This window comes from Aspergillus versicolor (genome assembly GCF_001890125.1).
Source record: "Aspergillus versicolor CBS 583.65 unplaced genomic scaffold ASPVEscaffold_4, whole genome shotgun sequence".
NCBI classification, from domain to species: domain Eukaryota; kingdom Fungi; phylum Ascomycota; class Eurotiomycetes; order Eurotiales; family Aspergillaceae; genus Aspergillus; species Aspergillus versicolor.
In genome coordinates, this window is record NW_024467527.1 from 2,336,353 (window position 1) to 2,362,882 (window position 26,530).

Below are 26,530 nucleotides of genomic sequence, written 5' to 3' on the forward strand. Positions count from 1 at the left end.
TTTAATATATCCGGAATAATGTTACCTTGTACAAAAACTCTTTATTCGCATATTTTACAACGGCAGGTAATAAGATGGTATGGTGGTGTTTGTATGGACTTTTATTACAGCTCTGCTGTATACAGATACCAAACCACTAATGGAAATGGGGTCTGGTCGGGTAATACCCGAGTCCCTGCTTTGTGGTTATCGGGTAGCTCCCGGGCGGCGGTCTCATTGCAGATAGCAGCAACGATATTGTTTAACAAGATTAACAGCTCGATAGAAGCAACAGCCGGTGATTCTGTAGACTATCTCTCGCACAGCAAGATTATTCAAACCTTCCAAGTCTGCGGGATGACCGTACCACCCCAAAGGATTTAACAGAAAACATTCGGTGTTAAAGAACCCTGGATACAATTATTTCAGCAACCTCAATACTTAGATGACTTTCAGGTTGCTATCAATATTCAAATATATCATCCAGCTGCAATGATTGACTGGTTATGGGTGATAGAACCCTAATGGAGGCACGTGACGAGACAGCCAAATGCGGGTCTGTCCCTCCCCGCCTGCTTCACGGCAACCTTGGATCCCTCTTCGACAGGTACCTTTTCGCAATATTCACCCCATCAGCCAGTGGACATGCGCGGCGCACCGGCTGACTCGCCTTGGGTAGATGACACTCCGCCCCGAAAGCGCAGGCGGGTTGCGCTTGCATGCAGTAGCTGTAGGGAGCGGAAAGTCCGGTGCGATGGGATGAAACCGGTCTGCAGCCAGTGCAAGAAGCGCGACAGTAAGGCAAGTGATTGTGTTTACACTTTACTCGCAAATACTGCCAAGCGTGTCAGCGAGCAGGAGTACGTTGATAGCCAGAACACCATACTTAGCCCTTCGCTAACTGGCTGATCAGATATATTACAAGTCTGCAGCAAAAGGTGCACCGTCTACAGCAAGCTGCTGGAGTCACAGACCAGGGGGATAGTCGCCCCAACTCAACTCACAATGCCGAACCACTCAGGGAAATGACTGGAGAGATACTTCAGCCAAACAACAGCCATTCTGACCATAACGACCTCCGCTTCGACCAGTCTCGCACTGGGTCCAGTTACACCCCCAGTTGCAGCGGTTCGAGTCCAGTGCCACCGCAGTATTCTTCTCCTAATCCCAGCTATCGACACCAGAATGTCCAGCAGCTACATACTCCCCAGCGACACGCCACGGGTGAGGACCCTCACGGTCCAAGTCCTATCAGCGCTATGGGGGTCACGATACCAAGTCAAAATGAGGAGCTAGACCACGTCAGTGGGGACGAGTTCTATGGAGAATCGTCGGTAGTTTCGTTGGTACGGGGGATTGCGCCGCCGCCGCGTCGACCCCGTGGACGACCGCAGCCGGAATCAATCAATTTAACATCTGAAAGAGACGCGCCCAGTTCTCTGCTGCAAGAACACTTCTCACTGCCTCCTCGGGGTGTAGCCGACATGCTGCTGGGTCTATACTTTTCAAGTTGCCATATATTCTACCCATGGACGCACTCTGTCAGCTTTCGACAGGCCTACAACCGCCTCTGGGCCGAGACCACATCAACAGATCTTCCGCGGAGAGGAAATGATGGCCCTGATATCGGCCTGGGAGGGAATAGCTGTCCTCGCCACGTGTTCTTCAGTGCCCTTAATGCCATGTTCGCGATGGGCTCCGAATTCTCGGATTTCCCTCCTGAGGAGAAGAAGGCTGCCTCTTCCATGTTCTTTGATAGGATGAGCAAGCTAATACGTTTCGATATTCTCGATAGGGGGAACATTGCACATATTCAGGCTCTCTTACTGGTTGGTCAATATCTTCTGTGTACTCACTATCCTGCACGTTGCTGGAATGTAGTAGGACTGGCCTGTCGCATGGCTGTCGGGCTAGGCCTCCAGTCACCACATTTTTCAGAGCAAGGTTCCGGCCTGGAGGCTGAGATGAGGCGGCGAGTTTGGTACGCATGTGTTCAAATGGATATGTAAGTACTATGCGAAGGGTACATGCTACATGCTAAACGTCCCTTGATTAGGACGATAAGCATGACTTTGGGTCGCCCTCCCTCTCTACGTACAGTCGGAGATGTTCCTCTGCCGCTCCCCGTCGATGATGAATACTGGGCCTTGGATTCAGACGCTGGATGTCAGCCGCATGGTGTCCATTCGCGCCACATTTTTAATGTTCAAAATATCAAATTAGCAAAGATTCTTGGGGAAATCTTGGAACGCGTCTATCACCCTCCACACAAAACCGAAGCCCAGGCGGGACATAAACTCGAAGACCTCCCCACTATACTGGCTCTTGACTCCGAGTTGAACTCGTTGGCAGACTCATTTCCGGATGTCATTCATTGGGAACGCGGGTATGGGCTGGATGTTCCCTTGCTGTTGAAAAGACAGTCCAATGTTCTGCACGCTAGGTAATGGCTTGGACCTGAATATCGTAAGTGGCGGAATGCAGCAGCTAATATTTTGGTTACAGGTTCCTGCATATGAAGATACTCTTATATCGACCAAGTTTTACTGTGTACTGCGCTTCTGTTCATTCTCGTACAACTGATAAGTCGAGTTCCACTGCTGACGGCGATCTGGCTGGGCAGCTAAGGGTCCAATGCGCCGTATCATGTGTCAAAAGAACATGCGAGTTAGTCAGATCCTTAGAAAAGGCCAATATCACGCGCGCTACCGGTGCTTGGTGGTTCAGCTTATTCTGTACGCATATCCACGCGAAATGCCTTCCTGTCGCTGACTTTCAACAGATCTTTTGACTTCTGCTATAGTCCTGATTATTGCTGAGTGCACCGAACCTCTCATGTCTCTACTGGATGAAGACATGCTCCTGACAGCTTGGCGAAGTTGTCTCCAAACCCTTGATGTACTTAGCCACGCGCACCCCTTGGCAAGCCGCTATCGCCAATCTCTCGAATCCCTGCGTGAGCATATCTTATCAGTCCGACGTAGTCCTGACCTGCCCACTGAGGGCCGAATACACCGCGTCAGTGATCAGCAGCCCATGGGGCCCGGAGACTCTACGCTGAGGCCACCTGACGAAGGAAATCTTGAAGGACAGGTTGGAGACACTGAAATCAGTACCGGCGCTATACATCAGGGAGAAACTGGTCTACGAAGAATAGGGGAGCCTATTGATTTCACCGAAACTGGAGGGGGCTGGGAATTCGCTGAAAATGACTATCATGGTGGTTCTGGCTTCGATATCTCTGCGCTTTTGGGGAGCGGGGATGCAGATCTAACCGACCTTCTTATGCCCCAGTCTAGTACGGATGTCATCGAGTACGGATACCCGTTGGGAGGTCTACTGTGAGGCCAGGATGATAGCATTGGTATCTGTATATTCAAAGTACTGTGAAGCATCTTTTTCATCATATGTAATTGTGACTGGGGACAAGCATGGATTCAATCTATCAGTTTCTGAACCTGGTTTGCTGTTGCAACTCTATCCCGTCAACTAGTATGTGAACCGGAATCCAGGATGGTCATCACCCAGATTCTGCACTTCATCTGGATCAAGCGCCATCCGATCGTCTCGCGCCCCCTGATCCCGCCGCCTATTCTCTCGCCAGAGAAGCAAGAAGAATATGACAGATGCTACAACGCACAACCAAATCAATCCCAGACTCGTACCATAGCCCGTAGGATAGGACGGCGCCTCAGAAGACAGAAAGATATTGCTAGCAACAATGCCACCACAGTTTCCAAATCCAATTTGGAATGCAGACGCCACGGCCTGCTTGTAATGCCCACTCATATTGTTACTCAACCATCCTATAAGGACAGGTTGAGCAATGAAGCCCCCTCCAGTGACAGCGAACAGCGCAAAGTATCTCACACCAGCGGCAACTGACTGCTGTGCAAGTAAGATGATATAACCTACTGTAGATATGCAGCATCCTAAAAGAACGAAACCGAAACGATGCTTCAGTTTATCGCTGAGGAGGGATGTGCAAAGTGTCATGATTGCCGCCGCTATATAGATCGGGATGCTCATCACTTGGGCCATCAAAGACTCCCATCCCATGCCTTTAATGATTGTTGGAATGAAAAATGAAGATGTATATCCCGTAGTTAACGCACCTAGATACATGACCGTACTTGTTGTATATGTTAGTCAGAATTCCTTATATTGTTTTGAACAACATACCCCAGGTAAATCTTTTTATCTTTCAGTATTCTCCCTATGGCCGTCCGGTCCAGGCGATCCATGGGGAACGATTGCGTGTCGGATCGCAGCCGTGAAAGAAGAATCGTTCGCTCTCTTGCACGCAAAAAATGAGCAGTCTCAGGCCAATCCACAATCAGGAATTTTGCCACGAGCGCAATAACGACGGTCGCGATGCCTTCGAGAATAAATATCCACCGCCAGGAGGAGTACCCGCAAACTCCCTCCATATAGGACAATCCATATGCGAGTAGCTGACCCAGGTATGAGAATTAGATTCCTTGTAATATTGCAGAGAACCTTACCCCACTTATTGCACCGGATAGAATACTGGCAGTGAAAAAGAGAGTCACCCGCCACTGAAGCTCGAATCGTTTGTAGTACATCGAGATTAGGTAGACGCAGCCTGTCCTTGTCAGTAAGCAGCTTATCACACCCAGGAAGCACATACCAGGCAGAAATCCACCTTCAAATAATCCAAGCAAAAAGCGGCAGGCCATCAAGGCAGACCAGCTTTGGACGAACCCCTGGCCAATGGTCACGCAGCCTTATAGGTCAGTATAATAGACCTGTAAAAGAAGGGAGTTGGGAAACGACATACCCCAAGCCACCATAATCCCACTGATCCAAGTGGATGGCGCCAACTTCTTCATAATAAGGTTACACGGAACCTCGCAGAGAATATAAGGAATGAAAAATATAAAGAGCGCGTAGTTATATTGCTCTCCCTTCATATCCAGATCATGCTCGAGCCCTTGCAGGCGTGCATTACCAATGTTAATGCGGTCCAGAAAGGCAAGGAGATAGAGAACCATGAGGACTGGTACGACGCGTAGATCGCACTTCCGAACTACTTTCTGCTCTTCGGCAGTGCTGTAAATGACGGGAGTGTATTCTGCCCCGACATCGTCAACGTGGATGCCTTCCAGGTCTAATTTGTTGTCCAAGTCCATCTCTAGGATTCGATGTCAAGTCAAGACGTATAACCCACAGGTTGTAGGATTAAATGAAGTGCGTTCTTTCTGGATTCCGGTTGATGTGCTCAACTTATTACAGATTCCTTCGTATTTATGGACAGGTAAGCCAGTGCCTGACTCGTCAACAGTCGGAGATGCGTCTGTCCCCTTCCTGGTGGGTTGGGAAGCACATAATACTCAATTGCCGGTGCTCACTCCCGACAAAAGGGCATAAGAAGTACTCAATTGGCTGCTCATGTTAACTCACCCCAGATATAATGCCTACCCCGGTAATGAGTTGGTTTTCACAATTGCGGGGAGAGCGGGTGAGGCGCTATAGGGGAAGCATGTTCGGGCTCGGAACGGGATTTAGGGCTTCGGGAAGTACCCGCAATGGGAATGTGACGAATGTGGGGAAGATTACCGCGCTGGCTGGGGGTACCCCTCTGACGACCCATTGAATGGGTGAAGATGGCGCAAAACTTTGCATATATGCTGTGCCTAGTTTAAGGTGTTCACTACTGGAGCCCTGGGTCTCCAACAATTCTATCCTGGTTCTATCTCGGACGATCAGTCCTTCTTATAGGAGCGGCAACGGGTGACGGTAGTGATTGTCGGGAATTACCCGGCACCAAGCATGTGCCAATTCATTGGCCAAGGGGTTTCTCTATCCATTTCCTACTGAGTAAAGTTAAAGGTACTGCCTACATACGCATTTAACCTTTAAATTTGATTTAATATCATTAAAAAGTAGATAGAACATTTGTGTATTGTATGTGGCAATTGTGGAGTTATCCTTCTGAATAACATATATAATTTAACCCTGGTATATATAAATTGCTTCACGCAACATGCGCGTCGATGACCGCCGATGTTCCCCCGCGGACAACCTCAATAGCCTCCTTGAGGACACGTCCCAACTCAGCAACGTCTTTCACCCGCGCTGCATGGATATTCCCATCGCTTGCCGCTTTCGCAATGCCGGAATAGTCCGGACTAGGCTCAAATGAAATGTTCAGTTCGCGGTTATCAGCCTTCGATCCGTGCCCGTCTGGATGAACAAGTAGCATGGACCGGCGCGGTGCATTCCATCCTGAGAGCATTAGATGACAATTTCAGTGGGAGTGGAAGTAATTTAGAGATCATCATACCTTTGTTATTGAGCACGATCGTGAGAATCGGGATCTGGCACCGGTGGGAAATCCAGTACACGCTTGACGGAACGCTGAAGAGGAATGTCCCGTCGCCGACAATTTGCACCACCAGTGGCTTTTTGTCTGGATTTGCTGCGTCGACAGCTAGTTTGATTCCTAGCGCACCACCGCCGCTCCATCCAAGGCCGCCTCCTCCGCAGTTGATCCACTGGCCTGGGACGGTGGCGCGGATTTGGTCGGATACAAGGGTTGAGTTTGTGACTGCCTCGACGGCGTATACGGTATTGCTGGGCGCAAGCTCCCTCAATTTCTGGCACAGGAATGAGGCGTTAAAGGAAGTGGTATTTGGTGGAAGGGTGCACTTGTCATCAAGGCTTTTTATGAGTTGCTGGTACTGTTCCTGCCGCGAGTGTAGTCGCTCTTTGTGAACTGGCAATTGCAAGGCCTCTTGTAAATTGGTTGAAGAACGAATGAACGAAATGATCTGAATCAAGGCTGTGGCGGCGTCTGCTGTGTATCTGCGGACGGCGGGCAGATAGAATAACGGCATGAGTTTCTTGAGTGGATCAATGTCAATATGTATAACCGTTGCCGCTTCCTGTGGTCGGCACTGAGTAGGAATCCAGGGCACATCGCAGTCGACAACAAGGATCAGATCAGCAGTTTCGATGCTAGGGTCTGATCCTAATCGCATACCCAGCCAGCCTGGGTGGTCTGCGGGAAAGCACATATCGCAGCCACCAGTATCCAGAACACGCAGACCGGGGACTGCATCTGCAAGGTCGGTAAGTAGTTTTACAGACTGGTGATTCCGGCCGCTGTAGCCAGTAATAACAAGTGGTTCTTTGGCGTCAACAAGCTTGTCGGCAATGAATTTTACATGCGACTCGGGAAGAGCGGCAGTCTCGCAGGGCCCCCAGTGTTCGGGATGTATCGTATAAGGCTGAATATCTTCCTCCATTACCTCGCGGGCCCCCATCAAGTAGACCGGTCCTTTTGGATCGCTCGTAGCGAATTGTAGGGCGCGGCCGACCATCTGCTTGATGTTCTTCCCAGTCTTGATCTCTCCAGCGTAACGGCAATATTGCGCCACGATCTGCTTCTGGTCCGGAACATCCTGAAGCCAATGACTAGATGCCTGGATTAGTTTAATAACAGACAGAAAAAAGCAAGGCTACTGACATGTATTCAGTGCGGGATCCTCTCAGCTCTCCCTCCAGTGTGAATGGAGACAGACCCGCAAAGATCAGTACAGGCGCCCGGCCGGCTGAGGCATTATGGATTGCAGCGCCGAGCCCGGAGGTGCCAACATCGACATGGATGATGACACACTGAGGCTTGTTAGTGACTCGTGCGTACCCGTCAGCCATTGACAAGGCGACCATCTCATTGGGGCAGGTATAGATCCGGGGGAACTCGTCGGGTTTCTCTTTCAGCCCCTTGGCCATTGCTTCCATGATGCTGGGGTGGTCAGAGCCCAAATTGACGAAGCAATTTCGGACTCCCAGCTCCCATAGTGCCTCGAAGAAGGCATAAGATGCGGTGTACCTGCAACATATTCAGTACAGAAATCCACCCACGTGAAGTCTGGGCTTACATTTTTGTATACGTATAGTGGCCGAGTACTTTCCAGAAGCCTTCTAGTTTGAAGATTAGAGATTCCTTTCCCATATATAACTAGCATTTTTTTAAAACAATTGGAACGGGTATTTGCCGAGTGTCCAATCCTCTTCTAGAATTAGCACCGGTGGCTAGGGAAATGAATTTACCCAAGCGTCGATAGCCAGAAGGCAAGACGCGGATAATACCCGAGCTCGCAACTATCTCGGAATCGGGAAGCTCTTAAGTGTCGTAAATAGCGAATAAGTAAGGCCATCATCAGTGTTCATTTTGAATTTGTATTATGTGAATCCGGCCAGTCTCAACCAGATACCGTCAATATGCTACGACTTTCGCCCAAAGCCAAGCCCCAACGACAGCTGCTGGCATTGACAGGGAGGCGGAAACAGTGCCCTGCATCCCTTCTGGCTGGTGCTTCATGCCGTCTGTACTCGCTTGGCGCATCGAAGCCCCAACCCAAGCCAGCCAGATGGTTAAGACCATCCGTAGCCGCTGCATTTGCAGTGGCTACCATGGGCTTACTGATATATACCAATGCGCAACCAGATTCTGCAACCAGCCGCGACCAACCGCGGTATGCTACATTAGAGGAGATGAAAAGGGCTATCAAAGAAATTCAACATGAACTTGGAGAAGATAGCATTAGCACTGATAATGAGGACTTGACATTGCACGGCTATTCTGAATGGTCTTCTGTTAATATTGAGCGTCTGCCTGTGGCCGTTGCCTTCCCCCAGTCGACTGAGCAGGTTGCCGCAATCGCGAGAATTTGCCATAGATATCAAGTACCCATGAGTGAGTATAAACACATTGTATGAATGTGCCGATATGTTAATTACCGTGATAGTTCCGTACTCCGGGGGATCAAGTGTCGAGGGCCACTTCTCTGCACCCTTCGGGGGAATAAGTGTCGATTTTCTGAATATGGGCAAGATTGTTGCCTTTCATCCCGAAGAGTTTGTTTAGCTCGTCCAGTTCCACTGGAACAGAAGCGCTGACCTTCCAGTATGGACGTTGTTGTCCAGCCCTCGGTCTCCTGGATGGAGCTGAATGAGAATATCAAAGACAGTGGATTGTTTTTCCCAGTTGACCCTGGCCCTACAGTAAGCTTGAGCAGCCACCAGAGCTGGATCCCTATCTGATTTGGGATACAGGCGAAGATTGGAGGCATGATCGCCACCAATTGCAGGTAGGTCATCCCCCACATGATCATCGTTACTTAAGAGACCTAAAAACTGACGCGTGTAAACCAGTGGTACAAACGCTGTACGCTACGGAACGATGAAAGACTGGGTCATCAACCTCACGGTCGTTCTCGCGGACGGGAGAGTTATCAAAACTCGACAAAGGCCGCGGTAAGTTGACTCGATCCTCTATATCGCGGTCGGCTGATAGACGTTTAGGAAGTCCTCAGCCGGGTATAATTTGAACGGCCTTTTCACTGGCTCTGAAGGGACACTGGGCTTCGTGACGGAGGCTACTCTGAAACTGGCTCGCTTGCCCGGAGACTGGAGTTGCTGTCACAACATTCCCGACAATGAGAGATGCCGCAAACGCAGCTACACAGATTATTCGGCAAGGCATACCAATTGGAGCTGTCGAGATCTTGGACGATGTTCAGATGGATGTTATCAACAAGATGGCGGCCACTGGTAGGGAATGGAAGAAGCTGCCCACGCTTTTCTTCAAATTTAGTGGCACGAAGGCGGGGGTCCAGGATAACATTTATGGCGTCCGGGAGATTGTTTGCCAGAACGGAGGAAGTGACTTTGAGGTGGAACAGGATAAGTCAAAGCAGCAAGTGCTTTGGTCCGCTCGCAAGGAAGCCCTGTGGAGCATGCTTTGCATGAGAGAATCTGGGCACGAGGTGTGGTCCACGGATGTGGCTGTTCCTATGTCTCGACTTCCAGATTTAGTCGGTAAGTCTGTTCAAATATCTCGTGTAATATGATTAAGTTATCTAACAGAAGTATAGAGATATCCAAGAAAGACCTTGAGCAATTGGGGCTGTTCGGAAGTATGCTCGGCCATGTTGGTGACGGCAACTTCCATGAGACTATCCTGTTTGACGGTGCCAAAGAACGCGATAAGGTGGCAAAGTGTGTTCACGACATGGTCCATCGCGCAATTGAAATGGAAGGCACTTGCACGGTGAGCATTTCTCGCTCCTTTCCGCCATTGTGGTTACTGATTCTGGAATGTAGGGCGAGCATGGGATCGGCCTTGGAAAGAAGGATTTCCTGGAGAAAGAGGTCGGCGAGGGCAGTGTGTCTGTCATGCGCGCGATTAAATTATCACTGGATCCGAAGTGGTTGATGAACCCTGGGAAAGTGTTTGATGTTTGATCACTCATTGATATATCACTTCAATAGTCGACCAGCTTCAAATAACCAGAAGGGTTATTACTAGCCCCGATTCATTTCGCGTTGTCAAGGAATGTTAATCGTTAATCTAGATCGATCTATATAATATTACTCTGTGGAAATGTAATATATCCAACCCAATTCCTAGACAAATTCGAGCATTCCGAAGCATACACAGAACTCCTGATGAGAGGCCATTTCCTCTGGCTACTCTAGGCGTAGATCGCATTCATGGCGAACTTGTATCTTCTAGTTATCACAAGCGCCTGACATTTACTCCTGCCCGGAATCCCCTCATCATTATGGAGTCATTCAGTACAGACAATCTTCAAGGCTATCACATTTAGACCTTCACAATTTCCCCCAGAACATCTGCCAAGCGACCAGGCATACTCAGGAAGGGCGAATGCGAGCTTGGCAGCTGGTAAGTTCTTCGTGGTCCGCTTACTTTCGCAGCGAACAATTCCTGGAAGGATTGTGGAAGGGCCAGGTCCTGCTCGCAGACTATATACGCACATGAGACATGATGCCACGGCTCGTAGGTGTTCTTTCCATCGAAAACTAGACGCGAGGTTGGAAGTGCCTTCGCGTTGCATTTCTCTTGTTCCTCTGGCGGCAGGTCCTGCCAGATACTGGCACCATCGGCGTGGACATGGTCGCCCTATTTGGTGGTAAGTATTATTATAATGAGACCACTCGTGTCGATGTACACTGACCTCGACCCTCATCCAAGGCAAGTAATTTCCTCCAAGCAATCCCAGCAGGCTCTGCCCTTTGTCTAGCGCAAAGGCAGCCACGCAGATAATCGAGACGACCCCGCCGAGCCTGCCTCCCTGTGCGCGGACTGATTTTACTAGCCCTTCGACGGCAGAAGAGGCCACCATCCCGCCGTAGGAGTGTGCCACAACAACAATATCTTTTCCCTCATCCGCCAGAGCAGTCATCACACTTTGCAGAGAGGCAACATCATCATCTAACGTCTTTGGAGGCTCTGTGCCCGCGGAGGGATGGGAGGGACACTCGGAGGGAAAACCGCGAGAACGGAGGTCTGATCGTAGGGCCTCAAAGCCGACAGGACTACTCCATGCGCCGAGGGAGAAAACGAAGGTCGGCTGGTTCATTGCCGATAAAATTCAAATACTTTATGGTAGGTATAATACGATATTGAATCCAAAACCCGTCCCCTTTATGAAGAATCCGAACCAAATGCCGAAACTGGAGCGTGTATAGTTGAATCCCGGCCTGTGGGTCGCCATTTTCCTCCTCCAGTAACCCATCCAGACTCTTGCAGGATGGTCCGACCGTGGGCCCTCGGCACGAACGGCAAGTCTGGGATTTACTTGAAAAGTTGATACATTCTGCGTTGGCATGGCCATGGTCTATGACATCAGACCTGCCATGGTAAAGGACGTGGAGCCGAAGTTATCTAGAAACCAGTTTGGTCTTCATATAGAGAGCGGGAATTATTTCCGATGTTACGGCTTCGGTCCTGACTGACACTTGCCTTGTATCACAACATATACCATATTCCCTTCTCTACACTGCAAGCGTGCCGGTGGCTGAACGTCACACGTTGACAAGCGCCCAAGTGACCATAAATTGAGCCAAGTAGAATCCAGAACTTTGTCGTTTCCAGGCCCCCTCTGGATGATTTGCTCTCCCACAATGGTTGCACCTGAGTTGTGAAGTGTTTTGATTACTGCAACGCTGCTCAGATCTATAGCTATACTAACCTCTGTCACACGATATGTCTCGTAAGAGTTATTAAAATGTAGATCTAAGAGTATGAGTCATCAACCATAATCAACATCACTACTAGAAGCAAGAACTCGTAGGTTTTCGTTCTAGAATGACCTTGTAAAGCAGCGCCACTCCATATCACACATTGATGTGATAGGAATGCTCAGCTGTGAGGGGAGGCCTCTGCGAGGGATGTATACGGAAGGATCTTCGAACGCGTGTGTCCCAGGGAGCTAATGATAGAGCATGGGCGTCAAATTTGATGTCGGGTTTATAATTAGATATTGTAGAAAGGGTCTTTACAGCCGGGCTGAATAGGTATATCATTCTGGCTATAATACCAAGACCTCGGCGAAAATCTATATTCTAGGCGCCCTGTTCTCATGACTCATGAAGACCCTTCACAGCCTACTGGAGCGCTACACTAGATTAATTTGGAGTTCAAGGTCTAGGTAGTAACAGAATCTGTTGGCTGGTGCGTATAAACCATCCGGACCCTTTCGTCAGATCTGCGACTCCATCCCAGCGATTCCACCTTTGCTTACGGTTGAACGAACAGGATTTAAGGTCGGGAGCCGATCTTCAGGATCTACAGAAATCGAGTACTAAAGCGTTCTGGCTGTGCCACCTTTTTTAGCAGGATCGGCAGGACAGGACGCCTTAACCCGAGTTAGATCTTCTACTCAGTACACTTTGCGATTGGGTGCCACGTAAAGTATACACTGTAGTATCTGTGACATGGCTATGCTTGTGTCAGTTAGAAATCTCAGTGGATGATGGCTGCGGGCCTGAGCCTGCCCAAAAAGATATTCTGGAACGCCTAATAAACACCCAAAGACAACTATAAAGAGGGAGCATGAACGCGAACTGTCAGTCAATCATCAACAACCTCTCTCATAACAAGCCCGATCGATAACTGAAATCAAGTCAACCTCTTTCAAAATGAAGTGGCAGTCTACTCTGTTCATTCTTGGTGCCCTTGCCTCCCAGGTATGACAGGCCCGTTCTCCACATATGTCATATAGTCAAGCAAGTACTAACCATGTAAGCAGGTTCTCGGTGCCACCGATACCATCAACTGTGATAGTGAGGGAAGTGCGGTTTACGCTTTGCAGGTCCAATCTGGAATTGACTATCTCAATGATCACGCTGGCCAACCGGTTGCGGAAGCCGGCAAGTGTAACCGAGTTAGCTGTTCCTACGGCGCGGGTATCTACGTGTGTTCTGATGTAAGTGCCCCTAGCTCATTGGTTTCCAGGGGCATATGGATACGGGCAAGAGGTCGCTAATTTCTCTGTAGGATGGCAAGGACCACCCTCTCAAGAGCTGGAAAACGGTGGCAACTGTGGCCAGCAAGATCCTCCATGAATGCAGGGCCGATACCAACTATGTTAAGGGACGTCTGCATAGCTCTGATGGTTGGGGTGTTGCTATCAGGGACGCACCATGCTAGGTTTTTCCTGCCTAGTCTCGCTTGGACAGAAAACTTGTGTCTCTCCCACTTTATGTGGTTTTACTCTACACGAGAAGCCGTAGCAATATATGTGGATTTCCGAAAATACAGGAGGTTAGCTATTGTAAAGCTCAGATTATCATTCTCATGATGTATACAAATTGCGGGAAAAGTTCCCTTAAGGTTTCGCCTGCAGTATCAATAAGAGGTCCTTATCCTCTCAGCCATACTGAAGCTATTCGGAGTCAGAACAAACCCGTCGGCAATTAGAGGGCTGTTGAAGATGCGGTGGCCTAGGATATCTGTAAAGAGTAGGACGGATGGGCTTTTTAAAACATTTATATCTTCAATATAATTAAAATAAGTACCGAAGACGTCGAGAGCTCCGCAAACTCTGCGCAATGAATAATATATGTATTGGAATTGTGTCCACCAATTCAGGTCTCAGTCTTGGTGGAAAGGTCTAGCATATTTATCCGCGTAAGCCAGTTAAGTAATTGCAGGTTTACCACGCTTTACTGTACTTTCATTGATCAACTGGATATAGCTATTCCCCACGGGTATACGGAATTACGGATTTACCCCTACAGAAGTCGTGACGCCATATCACTGATCTATATAATATTTAAGCTGCAGGCGACCAAAGTAATTACATACAGGTGTGCTCAATTTGCTTTCCCTGCTTAATATTTGCTGCACCCACTAGTAAGTGGAACAGCAGATGCATGGAGACCATTCGTGACTCCGCGTTTGGCAAGCTGGTTCGCCTGTCGACGAACTCTCGATTTCTTCAATACCCAGAGGAGATAGACCACGCTGCTTGTCAGCAGTGTCGCAAAGCGCCACCAGAACCCAAAGATGAAGAGGCACCGCCTTCACCGGTGGAGAGTGCAGAGGAAGATGAGACCTGGGGCTTATATAGTGTCATGTCGCAGGCTTCCCGAGTGACTCGGCGTAATTCTTGGCTGCCGACTCCCGATGGAAGCGAATGTGGCTTTCGACCAGGTACTGGACTGGGGGAGGGGGCTATTGTTGTGGATTGGCGACCTAACGATAGCGAGGTATGGCGCTTCATGAAGTCGCTGCGGAGAGCAAAGCTGATATGATAACTAGAATCCTCAAAACTGGAGCACCACAAAGAAGTTCCTGGTTAGCTGTGAGATATGGCTCCTCACGTTTGCCATTTATATCGGCTCTGCCATCTACACTCCGGGTATCCCTGGCGTTTCGGAGCAGTTTGGAGTGAGCAACGTAGCGGCAGTCCTTGGCCTGACCCTTTTTGTTCTCGGGTATGGCCTTGGTATGTATAAGTATTCCGTCCTACTAAAACTGGGACGAGTAACTAACTATAGTAGGGCCGATGGTCTGGTCACCCTTGTCAGAACTGCCGAATGTTGGTAGAAGCCCAACCTATGTCCTCACCCTGGTTGTCTTTGTGTTCTTCCAGTTTGCTGTTATCTATGCGAAGAACTTTGGGATGCTTCTTGCATTTCGATTCCTCACAGGCTTTATTGGCTCCCCTTGCCTTGCGACCGGAGCTGCATCCATGGGTGATATTTGGAACCCTCAAGCCCGTGACTACATGATAGGCATCTGGGGATGCTTTGCCATTTCGGCCCCTGTCCTAGGACCCCTTATCGGCGGGTTTGCAGCCTCCGCGAAGGGATGGACTTGGACGATATGGCCATTACTTTGGGTCTCCGGATTCACTCTTGTTATTTTGTTCTTCCTCCTGCCCGAGACATACGCTCCAAATATTCTATGTCGCCGCGCACGACGGATTAGGAGAATTACTGGCAACCCCGACTACATGTCCGAGTCGGAGATAGAGCTCAGACAGCTTGAGCCGAAGGTAGTACTCTCTAAATTGTCTTATACCCTTGATATCTCTCGTGCAATGTTAACGACTACTTGTAGGTGGTTCTGTTCGAGGCCCTTGTCAGACCGTTTCAATTATGCTTCTTGGAGCCCGTCGTGCTCCTCATGAACCTGTACATCTCCCTCATCTACGGAGTCCTGTACATCTGGTTCGAGGCTTTCCCAATTGTGTTCGGTGAACTCCACGGCTTCAACCCCGGTGAGACCGGCTTAGCCTTCCTAGGAATCCTCGTCTCTACCTGTTGCATTACGATCCCTGCCTACTTCTACTGGAAGTGGAAGTACCAGTCCAAACACTTTGACGAAAAGTGGAATATTAAACCAGAATACCAACTTCCGCCTGCCTGCGTCGGTGCATTCGCTCTCCCCATCTCCCTGTTCTGGTTTGGCTGGACAGGCAACTTCGCCTCTGTCCACTGGATCGTCCCTATCATCGCCTCCATGCTATTTGCCTTTGGCGGCTGTCTCATCTTCAACAGCATCTTCACCTACCTGGCCCATGCATATCCGAAATACGCAGCCTCCGCCTTGGCAGGGAATGACTTCATGCGATCCTCGTTCGGAGCGGGCTTTCCGCTGTTTGCGACTGCTATGTTCCATAATCTCGGCGTGGGGTGGGCGTGTACGCTCCTGGGATGCTTGTCTGTGCTCTTTGTGCCTTATCCGTTTGTCTTGTACATCTTTGGCAGGCGTATCAGAATGTCGAGTAAGTACGCTCGTCATGATATCTGATGCGCGCGATTTCGGAGTACATGACTATCTAGGTGGGGAGTGATACAACTAAGTTAACAAGATGCTACCGCCTCACGGTCGCGAATGCAGAGGCACGAGGGGGTGATCGGGCGGCGTGGATCCCAAGCTGCAGGAAATTATCGTCTCTCAATTGCCTCCTGCTGATGATACCTTGAATATCTGGTTTTATAATGAGTGCCACCGGTAGAAATCGCGATGTATTAAAAAGTTACCTGAAAAATTCAGCATGTTACTTGCCCTACCATCCATCCTCATAGTCTAAACAGTTACCTCGGGGATACTTTTGGATATTACCAATTCCTACTTGGGATCTATACATTACCCCTACAGTATTTCCGAGGTGTTGTTAGTCCAGCTGATGCCTGAGTGCCAAATTCTGAAAACCATCATCCCTGAAATTGATCTTGCGCTCTAACGCTACCCCGCATACAAAGTCCAGATGTACCCTTAGAAGCTGAACCCTGGAAATCTCATGTCCGTGATATTGCCCCCATATAGCTATTGGAGGATGCGGGCACCAGAAGCGAACCAGATTTAGGCATGATATCATGGTTGCTATAAGCGGAAGGCCTAGAACTGTGGTCAACGCTGGAGACGGATCAAGTTGGCACGTGTGGTCGTCGAACCACTATAGTCAAGCCCGTAGGTGGCTCTGTGACTGATCCATTTTGGCTCCTATTTTGAGGATAAATACTCCCAGGTAGCCAGCGAGTCGCTATTATTTACTTAGCTCATTCTAAACCCCAATACCAAAGTGGTTAATAATCTAAGAAAGAACATTATGAATCGACTGCTAGCGTTACTTGCTGTTCTGGCTACAATAACCTCGGGCGTTACTGCCAGAGCCATACCAGCCCAAAGGGAAGTTCTTACTCAGACAAACCGCAATTGTGAAGGCTCCGTTGTCGATTCTGTACACACAGAGACCTTCGGTTTCGTCAACCTTGTTGTAACCGGGTCAAACCGTATCGTCGCGGTTGCTGTGCTAAAAGGGGGGACCCCGAACGCGAATTACAATGTCCGCCTGATCCAGATCAAAGACAGAATGGCTGTGGACTGTGGAGTCTGTACAAAAGGCGGTGCAACATTGACAACAGACGACCGAGGGGATGGAAGTATCAATGTTCAACAAGCGGTAGCTCCGGGTGCAACAGCGGCATGGGTGGACCTGAACAACAAAGATGACTGTGCTAATTTCTTCAACATTGCCCCGCTGTCAATTGTGTAAAGAGCTGATTATGTGAGGCTATGTGGCTTTCTGAAGCAGTTTGCGATGTCCTATGAATCCTTTATGATAAGCGCCCAATCAGCGTTTGTGAAATATGAATTCCGAGCTTGCTTTATATTGAAAGGACTTTATCTTTCATATCAATGAATTGGAACAAGATCTCGGCCTTCGGGGTTTTTTATTTAAATTTTAAAAGACAACCGGTTGCATAGCTTGCTGTACCTGCGAGACCTGTGTTATTTTTGTATTCTCCCAGTTACATTCCTACACTTACCAAAAGTTGTACACTGTCGGAGTTCATTAGTATTTGGAACATCGTAGCCACGTTTCTGCCACTGGGTGGAAGTGCTGTGTTGCGAAGACTAATACAGCGTCACTGAATCAGGAATACTTTTGGCCATACGGTAATTCATATTGCTACTCCGAGGCCACTTCTGATAAAACCATTAAGCTCTGGGGTGCTAGGTCAGGGATGGAACTGCAGACTCTCTCCGCGCACACTACCGACTTTGGTCCATTGCGTTCTCGGGGGAACGGCACTTTAGTTGCCTCTGGCTGCCACGTTGGAATAGGCAAAAGCAATAATTTGGTTGTGCATGGAATAGAACGAGCATTTTTGGCTCCCATCCAGCCATCGCAATTATGTTGGTTCAGCCATGAAAAGCGGGACCCGTGCGCTTGGCTTCCGAGATGGGAGGAGGGTCTGTTTTATGCGGATCTGCCTCTCGGTGGATTGACTATATCGGCCTTTTTGACCATTGATTTTCTCATTTATTCACCGTCAAGTAGTCCTATAGCCGGGCCGGGAAGTCCGCTCGACAGGCAAGAAACTATCAGATACTGCGAGGACATCTACAACCACAACCAGAACGCCGGCCCTAAGATATGCCTTTTCCAGTTACACCAACATCACAGTCGCCACTTCGTGAGGCCATTAGCCATGACTGTAATAATGTCAAAGAGCCAGCAGCCGATGATTACTCGATCAGCCAAGCCAAGAATTTAATTAGCTATGATATAGTCTGCGAATACCTACGACTGAGCCCATGCCGGGATTCATTTGCCGTATTTGTAAGCCAGCCAGGCACATCGGTAACAGGATGTCCAAGGGCAATTATAAACAGGCAGCGTTGGATCCCTCTATGAATGAAAATCCAGAGATTTGGGGAGCGCATGGTTACTATTTCACCGAGAATGGTGAGCATGTCTGGGGTAATTTGTCTTCTGCTGTTGGGGAGGAAGCTTTCAAACAGGGATATATTAAGGGTGCACCCGACCTTCGGGAGTGGTCTATTGATGAAGCTGTCAACTCGCCGGCAGGATTTGAGGCGGCGAGCTGGGGGATGAACTCGCGGGGTGTCGCAGAGCGCGCGAGAAAGATCCTTGGCTGGAAGCCGCAGGAACGGAGCTTGTATGAGGAGTTGCCAGATATTGTGCGATCGGAGGCTGGCAGACTGGGGCTTTGATATATACATTCTAGTCAGAATTACCCAGTTGCCCTACGACCGGATAGTCCACGAGAGTTTGAAAATTATACATGTCAATAAGGTACAAGTCTAAGGAAACGACTGTAATATATAGCTATAGTTCTAGGATCTCAGCCAGACTACAGGTCAGTATTTTGAAACCTCCATAAGAGAATCTTCAGTGTAATTCAAGTGGAAAATATATATATACCTAGAAGCGCCAGACTTCAGGCTTAAGTACCCCTATGGGACTGGCAAGTGCATCTCGCAATATCAATTGTCTTACAGAACGCCAGGAGTAAAATCGATCACTTGAGCCCTCTCAAGCAACCCATCCAAGCCCTTCACAAACTCCTGATGTATGGAATCATGTGCAACGTAAAAGTCTCTGTCTGCACTAGTCGCAAACTCGACCACAAACGCATGCGTGATCCCGCCCTGACTTGATATTAGCGTTGCTTTACAGGACTGTTTCAAGGCAAAGAATCATGGGCAAACCTGTGTGCCCTCCGGCGAATTATCCTTTCCACCTGATGCTGACTGGATGTATGGCTTGCCCGTTGATGGATGGAGACAGCGGTCCCTTAGACTGAGCATATTCTTGCACGCCTGTTTCTATTAGTTACCCAATGTCTTATGTACAGGGATGTAAGGACAAAAGGCTAGACGCACTTCTTGGATGGCTCCCACAGGTGCACCCTGCTTGAATTCGAAAAGAACGATATGGGTGATTGTCATACTGACTGAGTCGGTGAATAGGGTTCCGAGTGACCTTTCGTTTGATTCACAATATCTAAAAGCTTGGGTTTCAGGAAAGACTTTAAGTATCGTTGGAGAGAGCATTTAGTAGCAGGAAACTTCGATTTCGCTTAACCTATTGCCGGCTATATGGCTGATAAATCATTCACTGCAAAGCGGGGGTCCGGAATTGATGTCCCGGCTGGGGATGGGAGCGACTACAGGTCGTATCCAGAATCTTATCGTAATACATCCTACGCACGAGGCGGCCAGTTTCCCAACTCATCCGCCCAGCAAAAGTCAACCTCTGTCCACTCCGCAGTGTTCGATACTACAAATCCCGTGCAGCCCACTAGACGAGCAGAAGCAGCCTCTGCAGGATCACCCAGGCGGGAGGGAAGAGACCTGGCATTATATACAGGTCCCGGGGCTGATGGATAAATTGGATATGAAAGCCCCCAGGGCTTGTTATGCCCCATTCCGTGGAGATTGGTATATTTCATTTCTAGCCCGTAGATAGCAAACCTATTCGGGCAAAAACAGCTCCGGTGGTAAATCAACAGATTCTCCAGAATCGGATTCCCCTTCCACCTATCATCTCCCAGCAGCGCATTGAAGACGCCTGCCTCATTCGCATTGACCATTCCGCCTACACCAGGACCATCGGCAACACCTATAGTATGTCCATCGTCCTCAGCTGCCCACGGCTGCTGCTGCTGAATCGCCTGCAACGCCACCTGGCACGAGTTTAGCGCGGAGCGACCCCGCCGAGCGACGGTTTTATCGGGGCTGCGCATGCGCTCGTAGAACGCCGCCTGCGCGAGGAAGATACCGTGATACACCTCGTGGGGTACAGCGAGCAGGGCTGCTTTCGTGACTAGCGCGCATACAACAGTCGGGATATGATGCGTGGCGCCGTCGACAATCTCTGCGATCTCTTCCGCGTCGCGGTGGCATGTTTGCTCCCCGCCGCGAATGTGGCCTAGGTATATCAACGGAAGGTGGTGACTGTATTGGACGGACAGGGAAACGGAAAAAGGGTTCGAGGGATCCGGAACCTCGTCGTCCCAGGTTAATGTCGGGGTCAGGCCTGTTTTCCACTGCGACAGTTTCGCGTGCAGGCCGGCCTGGCCAGAAGCGGCTGATGATGATCTCGCGCATGATCAGGGAGAGATGCGCGGTTTCGATCTGGTACTGTGCGTATCGATGCGCGGAGGGGTTTGAGAGGAATTGTGCTGCGGTGCATGTACCTCTTGGTGGCAAAAGTTTCTGTCAGGAGATCTTGCGCGGTAAAGGGACATTTTAGATTAGGAAAGTGAATGGTCCAATGCGCAATGAAATGATGATAATGTGGTGTTACGTATAATCTATGTCTTGGTCTGTATATCTCATGTGTACTTGTAAACTCTACCCTGGTACTCTCTATATAATCTATAAAAATAACCCATCTTATACAAAACCATTTACTTCATCATCTCACTAGCTAGCTTACTCCATGACTGAATCTGACTGCCAAAGAGGACTAACAACCATAGAACCAAGGTCAGGCTGGCTCTAATCGCTCCAAGCTGCAGCCGGCCTAAACCCCAGATTGTTTCAAGTTGGGCCTTGAGTCACCCCAAACGTAGCAGTATGTTTCCTACGTAAGGACGCGCTGGCGAGGATTCTCTACGAATGATTGTTATTACGTTCCCATATTCAAGGTCGATCGCTAGGTAACTTTTGCAGCATGACTATCCCGTAGGTCTTCCTTACCCGGGCTGCTGACAGTAACATTCAATTCACCACACACTTGACAGCAATAAGTAACTTGTTCCATTGCTTACATTCTGATGCTTTGATGAAATATCACAACAATCTCATGTGTCCCCACTCATCGTTACACCTAGCTGTGCTCCGATATTTTCTACTTACAACTCGCCATCCGCCGCATCCATACAGCAGCAGCTGACTCGCTTCAGCCCCATCTCAAGGTTCTGAGAGAATTGGGCCTTGTGCCGGTTTGCTGGTCGATATCTGCCTTGACGGAGGAGTGATAAAGCCCCCATTTGAAGCCGGTATAACGGTTTGCGGTGACGTGGAGGCCGGCTGTTTCCTAGAAAACGTCGAAATCCCCTGGAACAAGAATCCAGCGTGGGTGGTTATACTGCTACTAGAATGTAGCATTTGCCATAAAGGCTGAACTGAAAGTATATAGTAACCAGACATTCGTCCCGCTCCTCTTTCTCAAGGGCTCTTTTTGGTGAGATATGTAGAGAAGTGGATCATCCTTGCTATTGTTCAGTTCTTCTCACACTCAGGCATCGGACACTGGTATCACCTCGGACGGATTGCTATGAGACAGATATACAAGGTTGATACAGCCTTCTCAGAAAAGGCAAAAGAATAATGTGAAATTCTGCCACTGCACCAAGGGCCTTTGATTTCAATTGTCAAAAAGCTCTACCACAAGCCAAACGCATAGGCATTCAACATCTTGCGGTTGAATCGGGTTTTTCGCATCTCCCGCGAGTCAAAGCGTGGTTCTCTACCGCTCCCCAGCTGCTCAATTGCCCTGTCGACGCCGAGATGGTGTAGACAACAAGGGCAAGCCGGTGTGCAGTGACCACCCCAAGTTTCAAAGTCAAGGTCTCGTGCATTGTCCCTGATACAACACTTACAAGCCCTTCCACAGCACCCTCCAGCCTGAGCGCACTGCTTGTTTAGCCAACGCGCCCACCACCAATATACCAATTTGCGATTCGTTCTGAGACCACGGGATGCCGCTGTACCCTCGAGACCGGCTGCCGTTGCCTTCCACTTATAGAAGGCGAGTCTAGATGCTTCATGGTTCATCGTTCTCTGGTGTAGGATATCGGTGTATTGGTACACAAGCCCCGGCGTAGGCTGCACCCCTCGGCTCATTTCGTCCATCAAGATGCCTTTCAACCGCTGTGATTCCGCTTCGAGCCAGGGCTTCAGCTGCACCGTCACTCCTAGATCCTCGAAGTGTGCAAAGTACGTGCTAAGGGTGTTCCATTCGTCGTCTGTGAGACCGAAGACTAGATGCTGGAGGCGTCGGAACGGTTGTGCTAGAATCGGTGGGAATTGGTGCTCTATAGAAACGCAGAAAGGTGTTACAGCGTTGCGGATGCGGATGCGGCGATGCATTTGGATAGGTAGTTGGACCGAAAGTCGTTTTCTCATCTCGAGTACTTGCGTACGCGTGGATAGAACGATGCCAGGGGTGGGTTGTGGGAGGCTTTTGTAAGGATGCAAGACTGTCGGGTGGGTTGACTCACCCGATTTAAGTTTTATGAACAAGGTTTCCAGCATGATTCTTTTGCGTTGTATGACCAGTGGGTTGTTGGCTTTTCTAAAGTATAGAAGATATGTGTAAGCACATCTGAGTTCCGGTCTTTACGTGGTATAAGGATAACTGACCCCGGCGGAAAGCTGCCGGATGGCGCTATCCTAAGAAAAATAGCAGTAAATAATCAGCTTTAGCAAAGCGCGATCCCGTGGCTTTCCGCAGGGTCGTTCAGCTGATTATGCTGAATAGGGCGGGGCATCATTGGTAACTTGGCTATATGTCGCAATATCTCAAACCACTCCATTGGCCGTACTGGCCATGTGGGAAGCTCTAACTACCTGTCATAATTCTCGATTATTGCAATCCTTCCAAAAGCACCAACCCATCCTTATTGAGATAAAGGGCGCGAGCCAAGATGGCAAGGCCTACGTCCGAGAACGATCTCGTGCCAGACCGGGAAGGCACGCGTCAATGCATACAACCTGAACAATGCCTTCTCCTTTCACGTCTGGGAAAATTACCACCCAGCTAGCCGGAACCCAATGGTGTCTCTCCGTTTCAACCGCGCTCAGAGCGTATCCTCCCACTAGCAGTATCGTATTTCCTCGGATACGGCGCATACGTTGGCGGGTGGATGTTCTTCGCCGTGCGCTTCCTGCTCACAATTCAGGGCCATGTCCAAATTACTGTTGCCCTGTTCTTCATCCCTAACATGATCTGCGGCATCATCGCTACATTCATCGTATCCAAGACCTTGCACCTCTTCCCCGGCCACTGGATTCTGACCGCTGGCATGGTTGCGAATACAATGGGGCCTGTCTTCTTTATCCCCCAGACGCCGAATACAACATATTGCGCGCTTTTCATGCTGGGAATAGCCCTTGGTACGTTCGGTCCCGATATGACCTTTGCTGCGGCGTCGATCTTCATCACGTCTAGCGTCCCCCGCTCCTTCCAGGGCTCGGCGGGGAGTCTGCTCGTGACGATTCAGAACCTATCGGCTGCGATTGTGACGGCCATTGGGGATACAATTGGGAAGGAGATTACGAGGGTTGGCGGTGACGGGTACAAGCTGGACTTGGGTGCTTTGCGGGCGATTTGGTGGTTCAGTCTGGCGATTTCACTCGCGGCAGCTCTGGTTTGTGCGGTGTTTGTTCGCATTCCGAGGAGCGAGGAGAAGGATCATGTCGAGTGACCTGTTAAAGGTGTGTTATCAAATAGATCAAGTAGAACGGGGGCTGTTTCTAACTTGCCGGTTACCGAAAACAAGGTAACAACATGTTAGAAAGAACCCTCAGCTGGTGAAGTAGGGGTAAACCATAATTTGTATAGACTTATCCAATTAGATATATATCGAATGTGCTACGAGTTGAAGATATAGCCTAGTATTCAGGCTACTCCCTCTCCCTTGCACTAATTAATATCTAACCATAAAGACAAGAAATATTATTCAAATTCTGCGGAGAACCCAGCCACTATCTCATATCAGATCTCAAGCAAACAACAATTACCAGAGCTAAGACAGTTAAGTCTTCGCCTCTTTCTCGGAAAACTCCACATGCTCCAAACCAGCAGCCTTCTCATCCTTGTCCTCCTTGTTTTCGTCTTTGAGGGCATACTCGCCACTGGTGTACTTTCCGGACTTGACGTCCCGTCTCCAGAGGAACTGGCCGAACATGAAGAGCGCCCACCAGCACACCACGAAGATGGTATTGACAATATATCCTTTTCTCCACTTGGGCGCTGTAATCTTTGTTAGTCCTGGACACAGGTAATGAGGTGGATAACATACCTTCCACGACTGGGAATACCGTGATGGGATAGAAGCTGAAGAAGACCCAGCCGAAGGTCATCTACACTGCATTAGCAAGTTGATGAACTGATGGGAAGATGGAAGTACCATTGCACCAGACGTAAAAGCCCTCGCTTCAGAATCGTCTTTCATGATCATATTCACCCACGGGAAGAGGATTGGTGTGACGCAGGACGTGAATCCCAGAAGATAATAGGCAGTGACTGCGCCGAAGTCAGTAAGACATATTTAATTCCGATAAGGATGGAAGTACATTTAAGACCAGTTGGAATATCCCAGACAAGCAGGCAGACATTTCCAAAGAGTAAAACGGCGGCGACGATGGACATAATGGCCCAGAATGGGTATACCATAACAAGGGATGTGGCCAAGATACCTGCAAACACGGAGACGGCTTGTACTCCAGTCGGAATCATGTTAATCTGGGAGACGGTCCATGTTCCATGCGTATCAGCCTGGTCTTTTAGCCACAGGATCATCTGCCCTGCGACATAGGAGGTACATTGGAAGCTAGATGGTCAGCAAGCGAACTGAGAGTACGGGAGAAACTTACAAGATATAAGTAAAGACAGCAACGTAGAAATGCCAATGCGTAAAAACACGCTTCAGCATGCGCTTTCCAATCTTCCTGCTCTCACGGACACCCTCACTGCGCATCCTCGACACACAAAGCTTGTGGTCGGCCTCGGTCAGCCACCACACCTTTGGCCCAGACGGCAGGCCAGGGAAGAAGAAGAAACTGGCCAACGCAATTGGCAAGCTGATGCATCCGTCGATGATGAACAGCCACCTCCACCCAGCCATACCGTGGACGCCATCGAGTGTTTCGTGTGCTGCGGCTTGCAGATAGCCACCGATGAACGAGCCCAGATTGCTGGAGACGAACCACACGCCGGCTCGCTTGAACAGCTCGTCGCCGCGGTACCACGACGAGAGGATATACATGGTCCCTGACGAGACGGGTGTTTCTAGGACACCGAGCAGAAAGCGCAGGCCGTAGATGTCCTGGTAATTCCGTAGGCGACACTGGGCGAAGGTTATAATTGACCAGCAGACTTCCATTGTGGGGAGGAAGAAGCGAGCGAATTTAGGCCGCGACATGACCATCATGGACGGGATTTCGAAGATCATGTAGCCGATGTTGTAGAAGGTTCCGAAGAGCGAGTACCTGGAGATGTAAGCGGTGCTCAGTTAGGTTGGCTTCAGCACATACTGGTTGCCGTAGAGATTCAGGTCCTCTTTCATGCCCGATGAATAGGCATTGTTGATATTCACTTGGTCAAGCCATTTGATAAAATCTGGGACATCAGCACTAGATCATGTATTATCTTAGTCAACGTACACGCAAGACAGCACAGCGGAAGTAAAACACAGTCCAACTTGAAGAGGAGCTTCCTCTCCTGCTTCGAATAGTGACTTGGATACCAATCGAAGAGATACAGCCAGGCTACCCACAGCGATCGCGGTTTAGGCTTGCTGGCGGAGCTAGGGGCAGCCGCATCTTTCTCGGTGTCCGTGGCAGTCGAATTCTCAAAGGTTGCCGGGTTATTCTGAACGTCGACGGCCATCGGTTGGTCTAAACTGGTCTTGCCCTTCACTGGTTCTGCCATTGTGAGACGCGACAGTGTTAACGAGGTGGGCGATGAGAGAACCAGGAAGGAAGATGCTGTCGCATATCCCCCCGTCCTTATATACAGCCCTAGCCAACAGAACAAAGTACAACTTGATTGGACCACACAGCCCGCGTCCCCAGATCCCTTCAACGCGGAGTGCGGGGTCTTGGAGGCTTCGTGATGCTCACTGGGTCGGGGTATTGGCAGTGGGCCTCGGACGATCTCTCCCCGTGCGTAAAAGTCGGGTAAACCAGGCCATAGGGAAGTAGCCTGAATTCAACCGA

At 49.4% G+C, this 26,530-nt stretch overlaps 13 protein-coding genes across 13 annotated transcripts; 7 read left to right on the forward strand and 6 right to left on the reverse strand.

The window, feature by feature from the left end:
* Nucleotides 1–575: 575 nt before the first annotated feature.
* Nucleotides 576–3,707, forward strand: ASPVEDRAFT_41459 (uncharacterized protein). The gene is made up of 5 exons (XM_040812348.1): nucleotides 576–839; nucleotides 893–1,984; nucleotides 2,036–2,422; nucleotides 2,485–2,714; nucleotides 2,762–3,707. Exons 1-5 carry the CDS (start codon nucleotides 625–627, stop codon nucleotides 3,322–3,324), a joined length of 2,487 nt encoding a protein of 828 aa, XP_040667666.1. The 5' UTR covers nucleotides 576–624; the 3' UTR covers nucleotides 3,325–3,707.
* On the reverse strand, nucleotides 3,255–5,222 carry ASPVEDRAFT_887379 (uncharacterized protein). Its single transcript, XM_040818397.1, has 5 exons — nucleotides 4,781–5,222; nucleotides 4,631–4,726; nucleotides 4,485–4,585; nucleotides 4,162–4,433; nucleotides 3,255–4,111 (listed from the first exon to the last, which is right to left on the reverse strand). The coding sequence occupies exons 1-5, from the start codon at nucleotides 5,130–5,132 to the stop codon at nucleotides 3,469–3,471; spliced, it is 1,464 nt and encodes a 487-aa protein (XP_040667667.1). The 5' UTR covers nucleotides 5,133–5,222; the 3' UTR covers nucleotides 3,255–3,468.
* Nucleotides 5,223–5,977: 755 nt separating this feature from the next.
* Nucleotides 5,978–7,960, reverse strand: ASPVEDRAFT_887386 (uncharacterized protein; the record flags this gene model as incomplete). Its single annotated transcript, XM_040818398.1, has 4 exons — nucleotides 5,978–6,228; nucleotides 6,287–7,419; nucleotides 7,472–7,837; nucleotides 7,887–7,960. The coding sequence occupies 4 exons, from the start codon at nucleotides 7,958–7,960 to the stop codon at nucleotides 5,978–5,980; spliced, it is 1,824 nt and encodes a 607-aa protein (XP_040667668.1).
* A 542-nt stretch (nucleotides 7,961–8,502) lies between these two features.
* On the forward strand, nucleotides 8,503–10,254 carry ASPVEDRAFT_52733 (uncharacterized protein; the record flags this gene model as incomplete). Its single annotated transcript, XM_040814689.1, has 9 exons — nucleotides 8,503–8,704; nucleotides 8,757–8,865; nucleotides 8,916–9,012; nucleotides 9,064–9,098; nucleotides 9,163–9,264; nucleotides 9,313–9,376; nucleotides 9,417–9,828; nucleotides 9,885–10,060; nucleotides 10,114–10,254. The coding sequence occupies 9 exons, from the start codon at nucleotides 8,503–8,505 to the stop codon at nucleotides 10,252–10,254; spliced, it is 1,338 nt and encodes a 445-aa protein (XP_040667669.1).
* A 361-nt stretch (nucleotides 10,255–10,615) lies between these two features.
* ASPVEDRAFT_83430 (alpha/beta hydrolase) lies at nucleotides 10,616–11,393 on the reverse strand (the record flags this gene model as incomplete). The annotated part of the gene is made up of 2 exons (XM_040817385.1): nucleotides 10,616–10,933; nucleotides 10,989–11,393. 2 exons carry the CDS (start codon nucleotides 11,391–11,393, stop codon nucleotides 10,616–10,618), a joined length of 723 nt encoding a protein of 240 aa, XP_040667670.1.
* Nucleotides 11,394–12,954: 1,561 nt separating this feature from the next.
* On the forward strand, nucleotides 12,955–13,465 carry ASPVEDRAFT_28541 (uncharacterized protein; the record flags this gene model as incomplete). Its single annotated transcript, XM_040810126.1, has 3 exons — nucleotides 12,955–13,002; nucleotides 13,065–13,241; nucleotides 13,313–13,465. The coding sequence occupies 3 exons, from the start codon at nucleotides 12,955–12,957 to the stop codon at nucleotides 13,463–13,465; spliced, it is 378 nt and encodes a 125-aa protein (XP_040667671.1).
* A 725-nt stretch (nucleotides 13,466–14,190) lies between these two features.
* Nucleotides 14,191–16,075, forward strand: ASPVEDRAFT_83432 (MFS transporter; the record flags this gene model as incomplete). The annotated part of the gene is made up of 4 exons (XM_040817386.1): nucleotides 14,191–14,526; nucleotides 14,579–14,765; nucleotides 14,821–15,317; nucleotides 15,383–16,075. The coding sequence occupies 4 exons, from the start codon at nucleotides 14,191–14,193 to the stop codon at nucleotides 16,073–16,075; spliced, it is 1,713 nt and encodes a 570-aa protein (XP_040667672.1).
* A 764-nt stretch (nucleotides 16,076–16,839) lies between these two features.
* ASPVEDRAFT_41461 (uncharacterized protein) lies at nucleotides 16,840–17,577 on the forward strand. Its single transcript, XM_040812349.1, has one exon. It carries the CDS (start codon nucleotides 16,878–16,880, stop codon nucleotides 17,322–17,324), a length of 447 nt encoding a protein of 148 aa, XP_040667673.1. The 5' UTR covers nucleotides 16,840–16,877; the 3' UTR covers nucleotides 17,325–17,577.
* Nucleotides 17,578–18,424: 847 nt separating this feature from the next.
* ASPVEDRAFT_83434 (uncharacterized protein) lies at nucleotides 18,425–18,790 on the forward strand (the record flags this gene model as incomplete). Its single annotated transcript, XM_040817387.1, has 1 exon — nucleotides 18,425–18,790. The coding sequence occupies one exon, from the start codon at nucleotides 18,425–18,427 to the stop codon at nucleotides 18,788–18,790; it is 366 nt and encodes a 121-aa protein (XP_040667674.1).
* Nucleotides 18,791–19,072: 282 nt separating this feature from the next.
* Nucleotides 19,073–19,528, reverse strand: ASPVEDRAFT_83435 (Dabb family protein; the record flags this gene model as incomplete). Its single annotated transcript, XM_040817388.1, has 3 exons — nucleotides 19,073–19,228; nucleotides 19,289–19,399; nucleotides 19,463–19,528. The coding sequence occupies 3 exons, from the start codon at nucleotides 19,526–19,528 to the stop codon at nucleotides 19,073–19,075; spliced, it is 333 nt and encodes a 110-aa protein (XP_040667675.1).
* Nucleotides 19,529–21,931: 2,403 nt separating this feature from the next.
* ASPVEDRAFT_71894 (uncharacterized protein) lies at nucleotides 21,932–22,720 on the reverse strand. Its single transcript, XM_040816141.1, has one exon. It carries the CDS (start codon nucleotides 22,712–22,714, stop codon nucleotides 21,971–21,973), a length of 744 nt encoding a protein of 247 aa, XP_040667676.1. The 5' UTR covers nucleotides 22,715–22,720; the 3' UTR covers nucleotides 21,932–21,970.
* A 515-nt stretch (nucleotides 22,721–23,235) lies between these two features.
* On the forward strand, nucleotides 23,236–24,015 carry ASPVEDRAFT_83437 (uncharacterized protein; the record flags this gene model as incomplete). Its single annotated transcript, XM_040817389.1, has 2 exons — nucleotides 23,236–23,265; nucleotides 23,353–24,015. The coding sequence occupies 2 exons, from the start codon at nucleotides 23,236–23,238 to the stop codon at nucleotides 24,013–24,015; spliced, it is 693 nt and encodes a 230-aa protein (XP_040667677.1).
* Nucleotides 24,016–24,217: 202 nt separating this feature from the next.
* Nucleotides 24,218–26,375, reverse strand: ASPVEDRAFT_168061 (uncharacterized protein). The gene is made up of 7 exons (XM_040808670.1): nucleotides 25,976–26,375; nucleotides 25,847–25,931; nucleotides 25,187–25,801; nucleotides 24,887–25,143; nucleotides 24,721–24,836; nucleotides 24,613–24,673; nucleotides 24,218–24,563 (listed from the first exon to the last, which is right to left on the reverse strand). The coding sequence occupies exons 1-7, from the start codon at nucleotides 26,241–26,243 to the stop codon at nucleotides 24,346–24,348; spliced, it is 1,620 nt and encodes a 539-aa protein (XP_040667678.1). The 5' UTR covers nucleotides 26,244–26,375; the 3' UTR covers nucleotides 24,218–24,345.
* Between the last annotated feature and the right edge of the window lie 155 nt (nucleotides 26,376–26,530).

Excerpts from the sequence above, each read along its gene's own strand:
- ASPVEDRAFT_41459 (XM_040812348.1), top strand. The coding sequence starts at position 625 with ATGCGCGGCGCACCGGCTGACTCGCCTTGGGTAGATGACACTCCGCCC. Across the intron at positions 840-892 it reads AAGCGTGTCAGCGAGCAGGA|ATATATTACAAGTCTGCAGC; the intron begins GTACGTTGATAG and ends CTGGCTGATCAG. Across the intron at positions 2,423-2,484 it reads TCCAATGTTCTGCACGCTAG|GTTCCTGCATATGAAGATAC; the intron begins GTAATGGCTTGG and ends TTTTGGTTACAG.
- ASPVEDRAFT_887379 (XM_040818397.1), bottom strand. The coding sequence starts at position 5,132 with ATGGACTTGGACAACAAATTAGACCTGGAAGGCATCCACGTTGACGAT. Across the intron at positions 4,586-4,630 it reads TGAAGGTGGATTTCTGCCTG|GCTGCGTCTACCTAATCTCG; the intron begins GTATGTGCTTCC and ends TGACAAGGACAG. Across the intron at positions 4,112-4,161 it reads GATAAAAAGATTTACCTGGG|TACGGTCATGTATCTAGGTG; the intron begins GTATGTTGTTCA and ends ATATACAACAAG.
- ASPVEDRAFT_41461 (XM_040812349.1), top strand. The coding sequence starts at position 16,878 with ATGAATCGACTGCTAGCGTTACTTGCTGTTCTGGCTACAATAACCTCG.
- ASPVEDRAFT_71894 (XM_040816141.1), bottom strand. The coding sequence starts at position 22,714 with ATGAGAAAACGACTTTCGGTCCAACTACCTATCCAAATGCATCGCCGC.
- ASPVEDRAFT_168061 (XM_040808670.1), bottom strand. The coding sequence starts at position 26,243 with ATGGCAGAACCAGTGAAGGGCAAGACCAGTTTAGACCAACCGATGGCC. Across the intron at positions 25,932-25,975 it reads TCCGCTGTGCTGTCTTGCGT|ATTTTATCAAATGGCTTGAC; the intron begins GTACGTTGACTA and ends CTGATGTCCCAG. Across the intron at positions 24,674-24,720 it reads CTTTTACGTCTGGTGCAATG|ATGACCTTCGGCTGGGTCTT; the intron begins GTACTTCCATCT and ends AATGCAGTGTAG.